The sequence below is a fragment of the Papio anubis genome, chromosome 17, assembly GCF_008728515.1.
Source record: "Papio anubis isolate 15944 chromosome 17, Panubis1.0, whole genome shotgun sequence".
NCBI lineage: Eukaryota > Metazoa > Chordata > Mammalia > Primates > Cercopithecidae > Papio > Papio anubis.
In genome coordinates, this window is record NC_044992.1 from 67,664,079 (window position 1) to 67,680,681 (window position 16,603).

Here is a 16,603-nt window from a genome sequence, read left to right on the forward strand (position 1 = left end):
ATCAAGTTGAATGGACATGGGTAATCATTCTGTTGTTAGTACCTTCGGCTGCAGTGGACTGATGGCGGGGCCTAGAAAGAATGAGGGGCTGGGTGCAGTGGCTCACACCTGTAATCCCAGCACTTTGGGAGGCTGAGGTGGGTGGATCATGAGGTCAGGAATTCAAGACCAGCCAGGCCAAGATGGTGAAACCCATCTCTACTAAAAATACAAAAATTAGGCTGGGCGCAGTGGCTCACACCAGCAACCCCAGCACTTTGGGAGGCCGAGGCGGGTGGATCACCTGAGGTCAGGAGTTCGAGACCAGCCTGACCAACATGCAGAAACCCTGTCTCTACTAAAAATACAAAATTAGCCAGGTGTGGTGGCACATGCCTGTAATCCCAGCTACCCGGGAGGCTGAGGCAGGACAATCGCTTAAACCCAGGAGGAGGGGGTTGCGGTGAGCCAAGACCGTGCCATTGCACTCCAGCCTGGGCAACAAGAGCGAAACTCCATCTCAGGAAAAAAAAAAAAAAAAAAAAAAAAGGCCAGGCGTGGTGGCTCACGCCTGTAATTCCAGCACTTTGGGAGGCCGAGGTGGGCAGATCACGAGGTCAGGAGATCGAGACCATCCTGGCTAACACGGTGAAACCCTGTCTCTACTAAAAATACAAAAAATTAACCGGGCGTGGTGGTGGGCGCCTGTAGTCCCAGCCACTTGGGAGACTGAGGCAGGAGAATGGCGTGAACCTGGGAAGTGGAGTTTGCAGTGAGCCAAGATCGTGCCACTGCACTCCAGCCTGGGTGACAGAGCAAAACTCCATCTCAGAGAAAACAAACAAACAAAAAAAATTAGCCAGGCATGGTGGGCAGGCATCTGTAATCCTAGCTACTCGGGAGGCTGAGGCAGAGAACTGCTTGAACCTGAGGGGTGGACGTTGCAGTGAGCCGAGAACACACCACTGCACTCCAGCCTGGGTGACAGGGCAAGACTCCGTCTCAAACAAACAAACAAAAAAAGAACGAGGAGGATTCTAATGAATGTAAAGAAAACAAGGAAAGGGGAATCCTGAGGAAGACTAGGACGACACCAAACAAATGAAGAAAGAACTGCAGGCATGTCTGAAGAAAAATAAGGAAGCCAATTAGGTTGTTGCCAAGAAGCAATACAAATGTCACCTTTATGCCACACCTCCTCCTCTATGCTCATGTAGCTCTTTATTCTTCCTTCTATTACAGTGTGTGATATTATAATTACGTTCTCACATAGTTGCCCACTAATATAAATCCCTTTAGGGCAGGGAGAATTATTTTTTGAGACAGAGTCTCACAATGTTGCTGTTGCCCAGGCTGGGCTCGAACTCTGGGGCTTAAGCAATTATCGGGCCTCATCCTCCCAAGTAACTGGCACTATGGCAGGTGCCACCACGCCACGCTAGGATTTCATTTTTAAATTTTTCACAATGCCTTAACACAGTGTCTAATCCGCAGATGTTCAATAAATATATACATTTTTGACTAAATTAGTTAAAAATATATATATATAAAAAATTGTACCAACCTTTAAGTCAAAGTAATACAGTACATAATTTACAATACAAAATATTTCAATACTACTTCAGGGGGCCAGGCATGGTGGCTCACGTCTGTAATCGTAGCACTTTGGGAGGCCAAGTCAGGCAGATCACTTGAGGTCAGGAGTTCGAGACCAGCCTGGACAACACAGTGAAACCCCATCTCCACTAAAAATACAAAAATTAGCTAGGCATGGTGGTGCATGCCTGTAGTCCCAGGTACTCGGGAAGCTGAGGCAGCAGAATTGCTTGAACCCAGAAGGTGGAGGTTGCAGTGCACCGAGATCATGCCACGGCATTCCAGCCTAAGTGACAAAAAAATAAGTAAATAAAATGAAATAAAAAATAAATAAAGAAATAGGCCGGGCACATTGGCTCATGCCTGTAATCCCAGCACTTTGGGAGGCTGAGGTAGGGGATCACCTGAGGTCAGGAGTTCCAGACCAGCCTGGCCAACACGGTGAAACTGTCTCTACTAAAAATTAGCCGGGCGTGGTGGCATGTGCCTGCAGTCCCAGCTATTCAGGAGGCAGAGGCAGGAGAATCACTTGAACCAGGGAGGCAGAGGTTGCAGTGATCCGAGATCGTGCCATTATACTCCAGCCTGGGTGAGAGTGAGGCTCTGTATCAAAAATAAATAAAATAAATAAATACTACTTCAACATCTCAATCAAAGCTACCAGGGTATAGATTATTAAAAAAAAAAAAAAGAAAAAGAAAAAAAGAAATAGGCCAGGCACAGTGGCTCATGCCTGTAATCCCAACACTTTGGGAGACTGAGGTGGGTGGATCATGAGGTCAGGCGTTCAAGACCAGCCTGGCCAACACAGCGAAACCATCTGTACTAAGAATACAAAAATTAGCCAGGTGTGGTGGCACATGCCTGTAGTCCCAGCTACTTGGGAGGCTGAGGCGGGAGAATCGCTTGAACCTGGGAGGTGGAGGTTGCAATGGGTTGACACTGCACCACTGCACTCCAGCCTGGGTGACAGAGTGAGACTCTGTCTCAAAAAAAATAAATAAATACATAAATAAAAAGAAGAAATAGTAGTCTAGCTTGAATCTACGAACTGGCTTTTTTCTCTCAATCCCTAATAGCAGCTTTAGTTATCATTTACCCTTTTACATAAAAATTAAATGGAACACACATACATTATGAGTAGAAATAAATATTAGTAAAAATTTTCTTGCACTATGGATCCATTTTTAACAACGAAAAAGCCTGGAGGGTCCAGTGAGAAATATGAATCCATTTATTAAGACCTCTGGGCCGGGCACGGCAGCTCAAGCCTGTAATCCCAGCACTTTGGGAGGCCGAGACGGGCAGATCACGAGGTCAGGAGATCAAGACCATCCTGGCTAACCCGGTGAAACCTCGTCTCTACAAAAAAATACAAAAAACTAGCCGGGCGAAGTGGCGGGTGCCTGTAGTCCCAGCTACTCGGGAGGCTGAGGCAGGAGAATGGCATAAACCTGGGAGGCGGAGCTTGCAGTGAGCTGAGATCTGGCCACTGCACTCCAGCCCGGGCGACAGAGCAAGACTCCATCTCAAAAAAAAAAAAAAAAAAAAAAAGACCTCTGGCTGGGCGTAGAGGCTCACATCTGTAATCCCAGCACTTTGGGAGGCCAAGGCAGGTGGATCACTTGAGGTCAGGAATTCAAGACTAGCCTAGCCAACACAGTGAAACCCCATCTCTACTGAAAATACAAAAATTAGGCTGGGTGTGGTAGCTCCTGCCTGTAATCCCAGCACTTTGGGAGTCTGAAGAGGGCGGATCACCTGAGGTCAGGAGTTCAAGACCAGCCTGACCAACATGGTGGAACCCCATCTCTAGTAAAAATACAAAACTTAGCCAGGCATGGTGGCACATGCCTGTAGTCCCAGGTACTCGGGAGGCAGAAGCAGGAGAATCACCTGAACCCGAGAGGCAGGGGCTACAGTGAGCCAGGAGCGTGCCACTGCACTCCAGCCTGGGTGACAGAGTGAGACTCCATCTTAAAAAAAAAAACAAAAAAAAAAACCAGCTACTCGGGAGGCTGAGGCAGGAGAATCGCTGGAACCCAGAAGGCAGAGGTTGCAGCGAGACAGGACTGAGGCACTGCATTCCAGTCTGGCAATAGAGCAAGACTCCGTCTCAAAAACAAACAAACAAACACACAAAAAAAACCCCACAATGCTCTAGACTTTCTAGTATATTTTCTGATATGTCAGAGTAAACAGGATATTAACAAAAGCAAAGCAAGTCCCACAATGATATCCAAACATCTTGTATGTGATACTAACCTGTACCTCTGAAAATCTCCATGCCGTAAACCATGCTGCTGCTGGGATTCCTTAATAATCTGAAGAACTAGAGTCGACATTAAGGAAAATCTTACGATGGCAAGAACCCAAACAAATCAAAACCTGTACCATCAGTCTATATCTGTGTCAAACCACAACACATTAAACATTTGTGAAATACAGCCAGGTGCAGCGGCTCATGCCTGTAATCTCAGCACTTTGGGAGGCCGAGGCAGGTGGATCACCTGAGGTCAGCCTGCCAGCATGGTGAAACCCCATCTCTACTAAAAACACAAAAAATTAGCCGGGGGCAGTGGCGAGTACCTGTAATCCCAGCTACTCTGGAGGCTGAGGAAGGAGAATCGCTTTAACTTGGGAGGCAGACGTTGCAGTGAGCTAAGATAGCACCACTGCACTCCAGCCTGGGTGACAGAGCGAGACTCACTCTCACACACTCTCTCACATACACACAAATTTGTGAAATATTTAGTACACTAGTGAGATCTTCTGTAACCATTTTTAATATCTATCTTGCCACAGGACAGGGCTAACCTACAGAAAAATTGATTGCCTGAATTGTTACTACTTTCAAACTAAAAAAGAAGGGCACTACTGGCCACTGAAAACTGCCAAAATCCAGTTTAAATTAAGCTGACGGATTCTAAATGCTGACTATAATTGGGGTGCTTCACACCAGTTTACACCTGGACCCCACATTTTATTCATTCAGATTCAGATTATAAATGACGTGTACTAAGCCTCCATTTGCATAATCTTCAACACCTGCCAAATCTAACTTTCCTTAACAGCTGTGATGCTTAGAGAGTCTATGATTAGCACATGTCAACCAAGCTAGGCCACAGTTTGCATAAAAGTATTAAGGTTTTTCTTTTAAAAGAAGAACGACTGACCAAATTCTCCTTTTAATAATCTTAAAATATTTAAGAATATGCACTAAACTTTAGAAAGTCCAATGACCTTCACCTATATAAGTACAGTTTTCTCTTAATGTTTCCTCAACGCTTCTCTAGAGACATATTTTAAAATAGTGAACACTAAAAGGACTCTTTCAATGACTAAAAAGGGACAAAGAGATATAAAGGTCTCAGTAAAATCAGGGCTTGCTAACGTCTACTTGGAACTATCACCACTAATTCAAAAAACTTCACTCCAAAGCCCTGAAAACTTTAAGTCCATTAAGATGTCAAGTTGAATTTCAGAAACTCGCCTACATTTTCTCCATCTGTTATTCATTTCAAAAGGTCACGCCGGGCGCGGTGGCTCAAGCCTGTAATCCCAGCACTTTGGGAGGCCGAGGCGGGTGGATCACAAGGTCAGAATCGAGACTATCCCTGGCTAACATGGGTAAAACCCGTCTCTACTAAAAATACAAACTAGCGAGTGACCTTGGCCTGTAGTCAGCTACTTGGGAGGCTGGCTGAGGAGAATGGCGTGAACCGAGTGAACTTGCAGTGAGCGGTCAGCGCCCACTGCACTCCAGCCTGGGGAGCCTGGTGAGACTCCGTCTCAAAAAAAAAAAAAAAAAGGTCACAAACTAGTACCACAAGCACTCGGCTGAGATACACACTGAGGAAAACTAGAAACCGATTCCTCCAGCTTATGAATGACTGTCAGCAAGATAAAATGCCTACAGACCGATCATAAAAAAATGACAAGGGGACAAACGATATTAACTACGGTAACTTACAATTAAAATGGGCAACAAGCATTTCCTCGGAGTCAATCTTTACCTCCACTTTCAAAGTATCAAGCTGTAGGTTTTACTACTCAGTCTACCACGACTGTCAGACAATAGTATTAAGGGGGCCAGGCGCGGTGGCTCACGCCTGTAATCCCAGCACTTTGGGAGGCTGAGGCGGGCAGATCACGAGGTCAGGAGTTTGAGACCAGCCTGACGAACACAGTGAAACCCCATCTCTACTAAAAATGCAAAAATTAGCCAGGTGTGGCATGCATGTCTGTAATCCCAGCTACTCAGGAGGCTGAGGCAGGAGAATCACTTGAACCCGGGAGGCGGAGGTTGCAGTGAGCCAAAATTGAGCCATTTCACTCCAGCCTGGATGACAGAGTGAGACTCTTAAAAAAAAAAAAAAAAAAAAAAAAAAAAGTATTAAGCGGAATGTCAAGACTGCAGTTTCCTCTCCCCAGTTCAAGGTGCCAAAGCAAGGTGCTCAAAGTGTCACCTGGTCACAAGCCCTCCAACTGGACAACTGCGGGGCACCAGGGGAAACCTGCCTGATATCCCAGTGCCACTGGAAGAAAAGGACATAGCCAGGAGGGCGAGGGGGACACTAGGAAAGACTAGTTGAGAGACAGACCCCCGGAATTCTGAGCACCAAAAAGTAAGGGCGAGAAAAACTGCGACCCTCGGCTTCTCCTGCCAGGACCTGCCGGGACCCGCCGCCTCTCCCGCCCCTAGTCCTCCAGATCGACACGTAGTCATTGCGAGTTAGGCCCGATTACTCTAGGATACTCTCCAAACTCAGGCTATCCCCAAATTCTTTGTTTGCCTTCGATCCGGCCGAAGGGCGTTCGTTTTCTTTATTTTCTTCCCCTCCGGCACCACGTCCACCGCCGCTACCGCCGCTGCCACTGCCACCACCACCGCCGCCGCCGCCAGGGACCTGCTTCTCAGCAGCCATCTTGCCCCCGCGCCGCAGAGCAAGACGGGATAGGAGAGGCGGGACGACCCGGGCGGGTGAGAGCTGGACCTGCCTGGCCGGGCTGATGGGATAGCGGCGGACTCCGCTGCCGTCGGCTCTTGCAGCGGGGAACCATATGCTGGAGCGCGCCTGCGCGAGGGATCCTGGCATCCCGGGTCCGGAATTGTGGCGGGTTAGGTGGAGACTTGAGTCCGCAGTGAGACCGTGGCTGCTGAGATCTCAGACGTAGTCCCACCTCTCACCCACCAGGGGCAGAGAACCGGAGGTGGACCCCACGTCCTGCATCCTGGACTGGGGATCTGGCTCACGTCCTGCCCAGCAGAAAGCAGGAGACCAAAGCCACTGGATTTCGGGGTGTCTGCATCCCCAGGGACTCGAGAGATAGGGTTCTCCCCACCGGAACGGAACGCCCCGTCCGTAAGGGACCCGCCTCTGCCTGCCCTTTCCTCTGAGGCTGACCACGAGAAAGCCAAGCCGGAGGAAGCGCTGAGCAGTCAGCAGACGGTGTCCTAAGTAAGCAGACGGACTTTCTCAGACCGCTTGGGACTGTAGACCCCTGCACTTTGGGGCCATCAGTCCAAAGAGGGAGAAGTGTTGATTCATGGGAAAATATGAATTTTTGCTCTGCACCTTCTAGGGTCTGAGACCTGGGATTCCAATATCTGCTCCGTCATTAGCGGCAGGGAGATGTTGGGCAAGTAACTTAATCTCCCTGTAAGCCTGTTCCTTCATCTGTGAAATGGGGATAACCAATTTAAGTGGTTGTTATGAAGATTAAATGACAAGTTTTTGGTTTTTTTTTGTTGTTGTGTTTTGAGACGGAATTTCGCTCTTGTTGCCCAAGCTGGAGTGCAATGGCTTGATCTGGGCTCACTGCAACCACTGCCTCCCGGGTTCAAACCATTCTCCTGCCTCAGCCTCCCGAGTAACTGGGATTACAGGCGCCTGCCACCACGCCCGGCTAATTTTTGTATTTTTAGTGGAGACGGGGTTTCACCATGTTGGCCAGGCTGGTCTCAAACGCCTGACCTCAGGTGATCCGCCTGCCTTGGTCTCCCAAAGTGCTGGGATTACAGGCGTGAGCCACCGTGCCCAGCCTCAGAGGTCAGGCATTCAAGACCAACCTGGCCAACATGGTGAAACCCCGTCTCCACTAAAAATACAAAAGTTAGCCAGGCATGATGGTGGGCGCCTATAATCCCAGCTACTCTGGAGGCTGAGCATTCAAAACTCGGAAGGTGGAGGTTGCAGTGAGCTGAGATTGGGCCACTGCACTCCAGCCTGGGTGAGGGGAGGAGACTGTTCAAAAAAAAAAAAAAAAAAAAAAAAAAGGGTCAAGGCTGCGGGTCAAGCCTGTAATCCCAGCACTTTGGGAGGCCGACGGGCGATCAATGGTGGTCAAGAGTTCGACACTATCCTGGCTAACACGTGAAACCCCGCCTCTACTAAAACTACAAAAAACTAGCCGGCTTAGGTGGTGGATGCCTGTAGTCCCAGCTACTTGGGAGGCTGAGGCAGGTGAGAAGGCATGGAAACCGAGGCGGAGCTTGCACGAGCTGGAGATCCGCCACTGCACTCCAGCCTGGCGACAGAGCGACCGCCTCAAAAAAAAAAAAAAAAAAGTAAGTGTCTGGCCAGGTGCAATGGATCACACCTGTAATTGCAACACTTTGGGAGGCCAAGGCTGAAGATTGCTTGAGGCCAGGAGTTCAATACCAGCCTGGGCAACATAGTGAGACCCCTGTCTCTACAAAAAAAAAAAAAAATTAGCCAGGAGTGGTGGCACCCACCTGTAGTCCCAGCAACTTGAGAGGCTGAGATAGAAGGATTACTTGGGCCCAGGAGTTTGAGGTTACAGTGAGTTATGGTCATGCCACTGCACCCGGTATAGCATAAATGCTATTCTGGTCTCTAAAAATAAGTAAATAAAGTCCAGGGGCGGTGGCTCACACCGGTAATCCCAGCACTTTGAGAGGCCAAGGCAGGTGGATCACAAGGTCAGGAGATGGATACAATATAGGGTGAAACCCTCTGTCTCAAAAATACAAAAAAATTAACCAACATGGGCAATAAGTATACATATAACAAAACTCCTGCACGCTATGCACATGTACCCTACAACTTAAAAGTATAATAATAATAAATAAATTAAAAAAAAAAAAAATTAGCCAGGCGGTGGTGATGCCTCTGTAGTCCCAGCTACCACCGGGAGGCTAAGGCTGAGAATGTCATGAACCTGGGAGGCAGAGCTTACAGTGAGCTGAGACCTGCCACTGCACTCCAGCCTGGGGACAGAGCAAGACCGCCCCAAAAGCAAGGCCGGGCGCGGTGGCTCGCTCTCGTAATCCAGCACTGGGAGGTCGAGACTACGGGATCACGAGGTCAGAGATCGAGACCATCCTGGCTACACCGCGGAAACCCCGGCTCTACTAAAAAATACAAAAACTAGCCGGGCGCAGGTGTGGCGGTGTCGGTAGTCCCAGCTACTGGGAGGCTGAGGCAGGAGAATGGCGAACCTGGGAGGCATGGAGCTGCAGTGAGCTGAGATCCGGCCACCGCACCCAGCCTGGGCGACAGATTTGAGACCCGCCTCCCAAAAAAAAAAAAAAAAAAAAGGTAAATAAATCTATTTAAAAAGTAAGTTTCCCAAATGTTCATTGATAAGTGAATGGAAAAATAGAATGTGGTATAGCGATACAATGAAATATTATTTGACCATAAGAAGGAGTGAAGTGGCCAGGTGCAGTGGCTCATGCCGTTATCCCAGCACTTTGGGAGGCCAAGGCAGGTGGATCACCTGAGGGCAGGAGTTCAAACCAGCCTGACCAACACGGAGAGAAAACCCATCCCTACTAAAAACACAAAATTAGCCAAGTGTGGCATGCATGTCTGTAATCCCAGCTACTCAGGAGGCTGAGGCAGGAGAATCACTTGAACCCGGGGGGCAGAGGTTGCAGTGACCTTGAGATCATGCCACTGTACTACAGCCTGGGCAACAACAGTGAAACTCTGTCTCAAAAAAAAAAAAAAAAAAAAAAAAAGGAGTGAAGTAATTACTATGCTACAATGTGGATGAACTTTGAAAACATCACGCTTAAGTGAAAGAAGCCACACACAAAAAAGGCCACATATTGTATGATTTGTTTATATGAAATGTTACATAGGCAAATCTGGCCGGGCTGGTGGCTCAAGCCTGTAATCCCAGCACTTTTGCAGGAGGTACCGACTGGCGGGATCACGAGGTCAGGAGATCGAGACCATCCCATAACACACGGTGAAACCCCCGGCCACTAAAAAACTAGCCGGGCGTGGTGGCGTGGTGCCTATAGTCCCAGCTGGGCTCTGGGAGGCTGAGGCAGGAGAATGGCTGAACCCGGAGGCGGAGCTGTAGGAGCTGAGATCCTGCCATTGCACTCCAGCTCATGGGCAGAGCAAGACTGCCTCAAAAAAAAAAAAAAAAAAAAAAAAAGTAGACAGGCAAATCTGTAGAGACAAAAAGTAGATTGGTGGTTATCTGGGCCTGTAGAGATGGGGTGGGGACATGGAGATTCGGGAGGCTGAAGGCTTGAATAGTGCAGTTTCTTTGCTGGGGAAGAAAATGTTCTAGAAGTGGGTCGTGGAAGGCTACCAGAAAAAGCCAGATCTTCAGACTGGGAGGCCGAGATGGACACTAGGGTCAGGAGCCGGTGACCATCTTGTTAACACAGTGAAACCCGTCTCTCTACTAAAAATACAAAAAACTAGCTGGGCGAGGTGGCGGGCGCCTGTAGTCCCAGCTACTCGGGAGGCTGAGGCAGGAGAATGGCATAAACCCGGGAGGCGGAGCTTGCAGTGAGCTGAGATCTGGCCACTGCACTCCAGCCCGGGCGACAAAGCGAGACTCTGTCTCAAAAAAAAAAAGAAAATGTTCTAGAAGTGATTGTGGCAACTGTCGCACAACTCTGTGAATGTACTAAAAGCCAAATGAACACTTTAAATGGGTAAATGGTATGATATGTGAATTATATTTCTTTTATCTTTTTTTTTTTTTTTTTTTTTTTGAGATGGAGTCTCACTCTGTCGCCCAGGCTGGAGTGCAGTGGTACAATCACGGTTCATTGCAACCTCTACCTCCCAGGTTCAAACGATTCTTCTGCCTCAGCCTCCCGAATAGCTGGGACTACAGGTGTGTGCCACCATGCTCGGGTAATTTTTTTTTTTTTTTTTTTAGTAGAGTTGGGCTTTCACCATATTGGCCAGGTTGGGCTCGAACTCCTGACCTCATGATTCGCTCACCTCGGCCTCCCAAAGTGCTGGGATCACAGGCGTGATACGTGATACATGAATTATATTTCAACAAAGCTGTTACCAAAAAAGTGGGATCATGTTAGTCCTCTAGTCAAAACCAGGCACTGCCACCTCATTTTACGCAGACTACATGCCACAATCCTTAGACTGGGGGAGAAAAAAATCCCTCACATCTCCTACCAATCCCCTTGCTGGTTCAACTCAGGTCATACCGGCTTCCCTGCCTCAGGAACACAGGCGCGCTCCTACATTATGGCCTTTGCACTGGCTTTGGTCTCTCTCTGAAATGCTTTTCTGGCCAGGCACGGTGGCTCATGTGTATAATCCCAGCACTTTGGGAGGCTGAAGTGAGGACTGCTTGAGCCCAGGAGTTTGAGACCAGCATGGGGAACATAGGGAGACTCCATCTCTAAAAAAAAGAAAAGAGGCTGAGCATGGTGGCTCACGCCTGTAATCCCAGCACTTTGGGAGGCCAAGGCAGGTGGAACACCCGGGGTCAGGAGTTTGAGAACAGCCTGAGCAACGTGGTGAAACCCCATTCTACTAAAAATACAAAAAATTAGCTGGGTGTGGTGGCGCATGCCTGTAGTCCCAGGTACTCGGGAGGCTGAGGCAGGAGAATTGCTTGAGCCCTAGAGGCAGAGGTTGCAGTGAGCTGAGATCATGCCACTGCACTCCAACCTGGGTGACAGAGTAAGACTCCGTCTCAAAAAAATAAAAAAGAAAGAAAAGAAATGCTCTTCCCCTACATATTCCCTTTGCCAGCCCCTCACTGCCTTCAAGTCTTTGCTCAAATGTCAACTTAATGAGGTCTGCGTCACCACTCTACTTTAAATTGTACCATCACCACCATCATGGTGCTCCCAAATCCCCTTACTCTAAACTACTTTTCCCGCAAGCACTTATCAACTTGCAATACTTAATACGTTATGTTTACTGTATGTCTCTGTTGCTAGAAAGTTCCCGGAGGACCTTGATCTTCGTAGAGCTCACTGGTATAGTATATCCTAAGGACACATAACTGCCTGGAAAGGAGCAGCTGCTTAATAAATATTTGTTGAATAAATAAATGGTGAGCATCTCACAAACACAAACTGTTATCTTCTTCCTGTTCAATGAGTAGGCAGGCAGGGCAGGAGTGTGAATAAGGTTTCCTTACCAAGAGGAGGAGGTAGTTGGGCTTCTGAGAGACTTTTTCCTTGGGGGAAAAAAAGAGGAAAAATAATATTCTTGACACTGGGCCCCAGGGAACAGAACAGGAGAAGGTGAGGCAGCTATGAAGTTGCAGAGACAGAAGGTGGTGATTTTCAGACCCAGTGAACTGGGAGGCTTAAGTTCTACTTAAATAGTAATGATTCGTTGTCCCAAATGCTTGTTGCAGAAACAAATGTTTACATTTTATTGCAACCTAAACACCATCCAGGGAAATGCTGCTTGTGTGTGGAACTCTACTGTTTTGAATTTCCTCAAGGTATATGGAATAAAGTCAGGAGAAAAAGAAGAAGGATCTGAGATCTGATGTATTCAGATTTAACTAACTGGGTTCAGGCCTCTGCCATACATCTCATTCCTTTCTCAGCAGATCCCTCTGAGAAGGAAGTGTTACCATTTCCTTGTTACAGCTGAGGAAACTGAGGGACGGCGCCAAAGACAGAGCCTGACACAATACATGCTCAATATATTGGATTGAATTGGAGGGAAAACGTTCAATGGGTAAGAGAAGGGAAAAAGGTGGACCGGCGCAGTGGCTCACACCTGTAATCCCAGCACTTTGGGAGGCCAAAGCGGGCGGATCACTTGAGGTCAGGAGTTTGAGCCCAGCCTGAACAACATGGTGAAACCCCGTCTCTACTAAAAATACAAAAATTAGCCAGGCGTGGTGGCGGGCGCCTGTAATCCCAGCTACTCGGGAGGCTGAGGCAGGAGGATCCGCTTGAACCCGGGGTGGGGGAAGCGGGGCGGGCGGAGGTTGCAGTGAGCCGATATCATGCCACTGCATTCCAGCCTGGGCGACAGAGTGAGACTCTGTCTCAAAAAATACAAATACAAATACGAAAAAACTAGCCAGGCTTGGTGGGCCTGTAGTCCCATCTACTCAGGAGGCCGAGGCAGGAGAACAGTTTGAACCGGGGAGAGGGAAGTTGCAGTCAGCCAAGATCGCTCAGATGCACTCCAGCCTGGGCGAGAGCGCCATACTCCAGGACCCCTCATCCGCCTCCGCCCCGTGTCTCCTCCCCTCATCTCCCAGGGGTCCTCTTTTGAGGGCACCCCCGCACCTCGACGGTCCAGGGAAGTCCCGCACGCCTGCCAGGCTGCAGCGAAGCGCCGAGGCGCGCGTGGTCCAAGGCTGGTGGTCCCTGTGGCGCGGTGCACACGCAGGGTCCGGGGTCGACCCCTCCACCGCTCCGGCGTCTGCTGGGGAAGTCAGTCCGCCTGGTCAGCCCAGAACCCCCGAATCTGGGGGCTGGAGCTCGGGAGCAGGCACAAGCGCCACTCTCCGCCTGCGCCGTGGAATGCGCGTCAGGACCACTTGGCAGCCCTTCCCCCAGCGCCGCCGGCCGCTGCTGGGGACAACCTCACGCTCCGGTCTCTTGCTCCTCCTCCTGACCCCAGCGCACCCCTATCCTCGCCCTAGATGCAGCGAGGCTCCCTCCGCCTTCAGCCTGCCAGAGCCGCACTAGGAGTTGCAGTGGCCGCAGCCCCAGGACCTTCCCGCTCACGGAGACCCAGACGGCTGCAGGAGCCCAGGCAGCCTCGGGGTCGACGGCACCATGAACGTCTCGGGCTGCCCAGGAGCCGGGAACGCGAGCCAGGTGGGCGGCGGGGGCGGCTGGCACCCCGAGGCAGTCATCGTGCCCCTGCTCTTCGCGCTCATCTTCCTCGTGGGCACCGTGGGCAACACGCTGGTGCTGGCGGTGCTGCTGCGCGGCGGCCAGGCGGTCAGCACCACCAACCTGTTCATTCTCAACCTGGGCGTGGCCGACCTGTGTTTCATCCTGTGCTGCGTGCCCTTCCAGGCCACCATCTACACGCTGGACGGCTGGGTGTTCGGCTCGCTGCTGTGCAAGGCTGTGCACTTCCTCATCTTCCTCACCATGCACGCCAGCAGCTTCACGCTGGCCGCCGTCTCGCTGGACAGGTGAGCCAGCGCCCTGGCCTCCCTGGGAGATGGGCATCCACTCGGGGGATGGAGCGGGAGGCGGGACCGGGGGATCAAGAAGGGATGCGCAGAGTGGGAGAGGACTTTAAGAAGGCAGTGGAAGACAAGCGGGCGCGGAGGAGGAGAAAGAGGAAATAGAATGGGGGACCGTGGTGTCCCCTCGGTTAGGTTCGTCCTGGGGCCTGGAAGCCTGGAGAATGTGGCTCTCCAGCGCCGCCCTCGCCTGACAACGCGCAGCATTTCCCGGTACGACGCGTTTGTGCGCGTTCGTCTAGCTTGAGCTTAATGCCCCCGTGAGGGTGGGATAGGACAAAGTGCCCAATGTACAGAAGAGTTGAGTTCCTAAGTAACTCGCTCAGAGTCGCCAGCCAGGGATCTGGTGCATAAAGTGACTGTCTCCTGCAGCCAACTTCAGTCACCTCCACTGCACTCCCCACTGCACTCGCCTGCAAGCCACAGTTTGGTTGGTTGGTGTGGTCGGCTCAGGTCCAGGCTGTGGATCTTGGGTCCTTTGCGAGGACCCCCGCCGAAGTCCGAGCAAGCGCGCCTAAAGGTCCCCAGCTCAGTCCCAGCCACTCTGCCCCTCGCCTCCAAACAAAACAAAACAAAACCAAAAACAAGTCAGGGGTGGGGAGAGGAGCGTGCCCTGGGGTTCTCCAGCCAGAGGAGAGCGAGAGAGGCACAGTCGGGAGAGCGCGGGACTCAGGTGAAGCTGGAAATGACACTAGGATGGTTCCTGGGGAGGAAATCTGCGTATCTTCCCCTCTCCCTTCTCCAGAAAAACGGAGGTGAGGCCAGACTCGCCCCACACCTCCTGTAGCCACTGAGCGGGAAGTGCGTTGGTTCCCAGCGCGCTGGTGGGATCCACAAAGCTTGGATTCTCTCAGGAATCCCATGAGAAACTGACTGTCCCTTGCCCAACATGTCTTCTCCAGGCTGTCTGCTATAGCCTCAGGCGCCTCCCCACTCCCTCCCGCGGCACCGTCACTAGTGGGTAGTCACAGCCTCCCAGAGCCCATAGCCGGTTCTCCAACCTTTAGTCTTCGGTGACTTTGGGATGCCCTCTCAGTGGAGTCCGTCCGTGGTTGCAGGCCCCGGGAGGCAGCGGGAGAATGGCTTGGAGGCGCACCTTTCCCGCTGCCGGGCCCGCTGCATTTCCAGGCTCCGCTCAGTGTCTGGGACGCGCTGGGACGCCCCCACCTACACCCTCACCCCCACCTCCGGTGTGTGCGGTGTAACCATGCGTTAAGGACCTTCCTCGAGAGTGACCGTGGGGCCCGAGGTGCCGGGGTCGCGACCTGCCAGCGCTCAGCCGACGTCTCCCTTCCCGGTTTGACCGCAGGTATCTGGCCATCCGCTACCCGCTGCACTCCCGCGAACTGCGCACGCCTCGAAACGCGCTGGCAGCGATCGCGCTCATCTGGGGGCTGTCGCTGCTCTTCTCTGGGCCCTACCTGAGTTACTACCGCCAGTCGCAGCTGGCCAACCTGACCGTGTGCCATCCCGCGTGGAGCGCCCCTCGCCGCCGCGCCATGGACCTCTGCACCTTCGTCTTCAGCTACCTGCTTCCGGTGCTGGTTCTCGGCCTGACCTACGCGCGCACCCTGCGCTACCTCTGGCGCGCCGTCGACCCGGTGGCCGCGGGCTCGGGTGCCCGGCGCGCCAAGCGCAAGGTGACACGCATGATCCTTATCGTGGCCGCGCTCTTCTGCCTCTGCTGGATGCCCCACCACGCGCTCATCCTCTGCGTGTGGTTCGGCCATTTCCCGCTCACGCGCGCCACTTACGCGCTTCGCATCCTCTCGCACCTGGTCTCCTACGCCAACTCCTGCGTGAACCCCATCGTTTACGCGCTGGTCTCCAAACACTTCCGCAAAGGCTTCCGCAAGATCTGCGCGGGCCTGCTGGGCCGTGCCCCACGCCGAGCCTCGGGCCGCGTGTGCGCTGCCGCGCCGGGCACCCACAGTGGCAGCGTGCTGGAGCGCGAGTCCACCGACCTGTCGCACGTGAGCGAGGCGGCAGACGCCCTTCATCCCTGCCCTGGCGCTTCCCAGCCGTGCACCCTCGAGCCTGGTCCCGGCCCGTCTTGGCGGGGCCCAAAGGCAGGCAACAGCATCCTGACAGTTGATGTGACCTGAAAGCACTTAGCGGGCACGCTTGGATGTTACAGAGTTGGAGTCATTGTTGGGGGACTGTGGGGAGAGCTTTGCCTGTTAATAAAACGCACAAACCATTTCACATGCAGCGACAGCGCTGTTTCGAGTTTCTCATTGTCTTGAGACTCTGTGGGAAGCCTCTGGGGCTTCACAGAGGGGCTCCCTAGGGGTGAGTGCAGGACCCTTTGCAGAGCTACCAGGAAAGAGGGCTGACCACACCTAAGGCAGCCGGGTTACAATCTGCATAAAAATCTGAGCCTGGGGAGCGTGCGACAGAGGCAGGCAGACTGTTTTAGGCGTTCAATAAAGTCGGTCGATGACAGACACAGATGTGTGTTCCCAGTCGCATTTGTGCTCTGGTGTGTAACAGATCTGTCCTCGCCTGCTTCCAGCTCCCAGGGCCCCTTTGAGTCTGGACAGCCCAGTCAGTCCCCGTCCATTTTTGGCCTTAGCTTTTCCTTCCCTAGCTGCAGCTG

At 51.7% G+C, this 16,603-nt stretch overlaps 2 protein-coding genes across 3 annotated transcripts in view; one reads left to right on the plus strand and one right to left on the minus strand.

The window, feature by feature from the left end:
• Positions 1–6,532, minus strand: part of SRP68 (signal recognition particle 68) — a 46,484-nt gene extending 39,952 nt beyond the window's left edge. For both annotated transcript variants that reach the window (XM_031657775.1, XM_031657774.1), the window contains exons 1-2: positions 6,335–6,532; positions 3,841–3,907 (exon numbers count right to left, since the gene is read on the minus strand). In XM_031657775.1, the coding sequence (XP_031513635.1) occupies positions 3,841–3,907; positions 6,335–6,503 (236 nt within the window). In that variant the 5' untranslated portion in view covers positions 6,504–6,532. The remainder of the gene's footprint in view (positions 1–3,840; positions 3,908–6,334) is intronic.
• A 6,378-nt stretch (positions 6,533–12,910) lies between these two features.
• GALR2 (galanin receptor 2) lies at positions 12,911–16,216 on the plus strand. Its single transcript, XM_003913462.4, has 2 exons — positions 12,911–13,950; positions 15,314–16,216. The coding sequence occupies exons 1-2, from the start codon at positions 13,583–13,585 to the stop codon at positions 16,107–16,109; spliced, it is 1,164 nt and encodes a 387-aa protein (XP_003913511.1). The 5' UTR covers positions 12,911–13,582; the 3' UTR covers positions 16,110–16,216.
• The last annotated feature ends 387 nt before the right edge of the window (positions 16,217–16,603 follow it).

Excerpts from the sequence above, each read along its gene's own strand:
- GALR2 (XM_003913462.4), top strand. The coding sequence starts at position 13,583 with ATGAACGTCTCGGGCTGCCCAGGAGCCGGGAACGCGAGCCAGGTGGGC. Across the intron at positions 13,951-15,313 it reads GCCGCCGTCTCGCTGGACAG|GTATCTGGCCATCCGCTACC; the intron begins GTGAGCCAGCGC and ends GTTTGACCGCAG.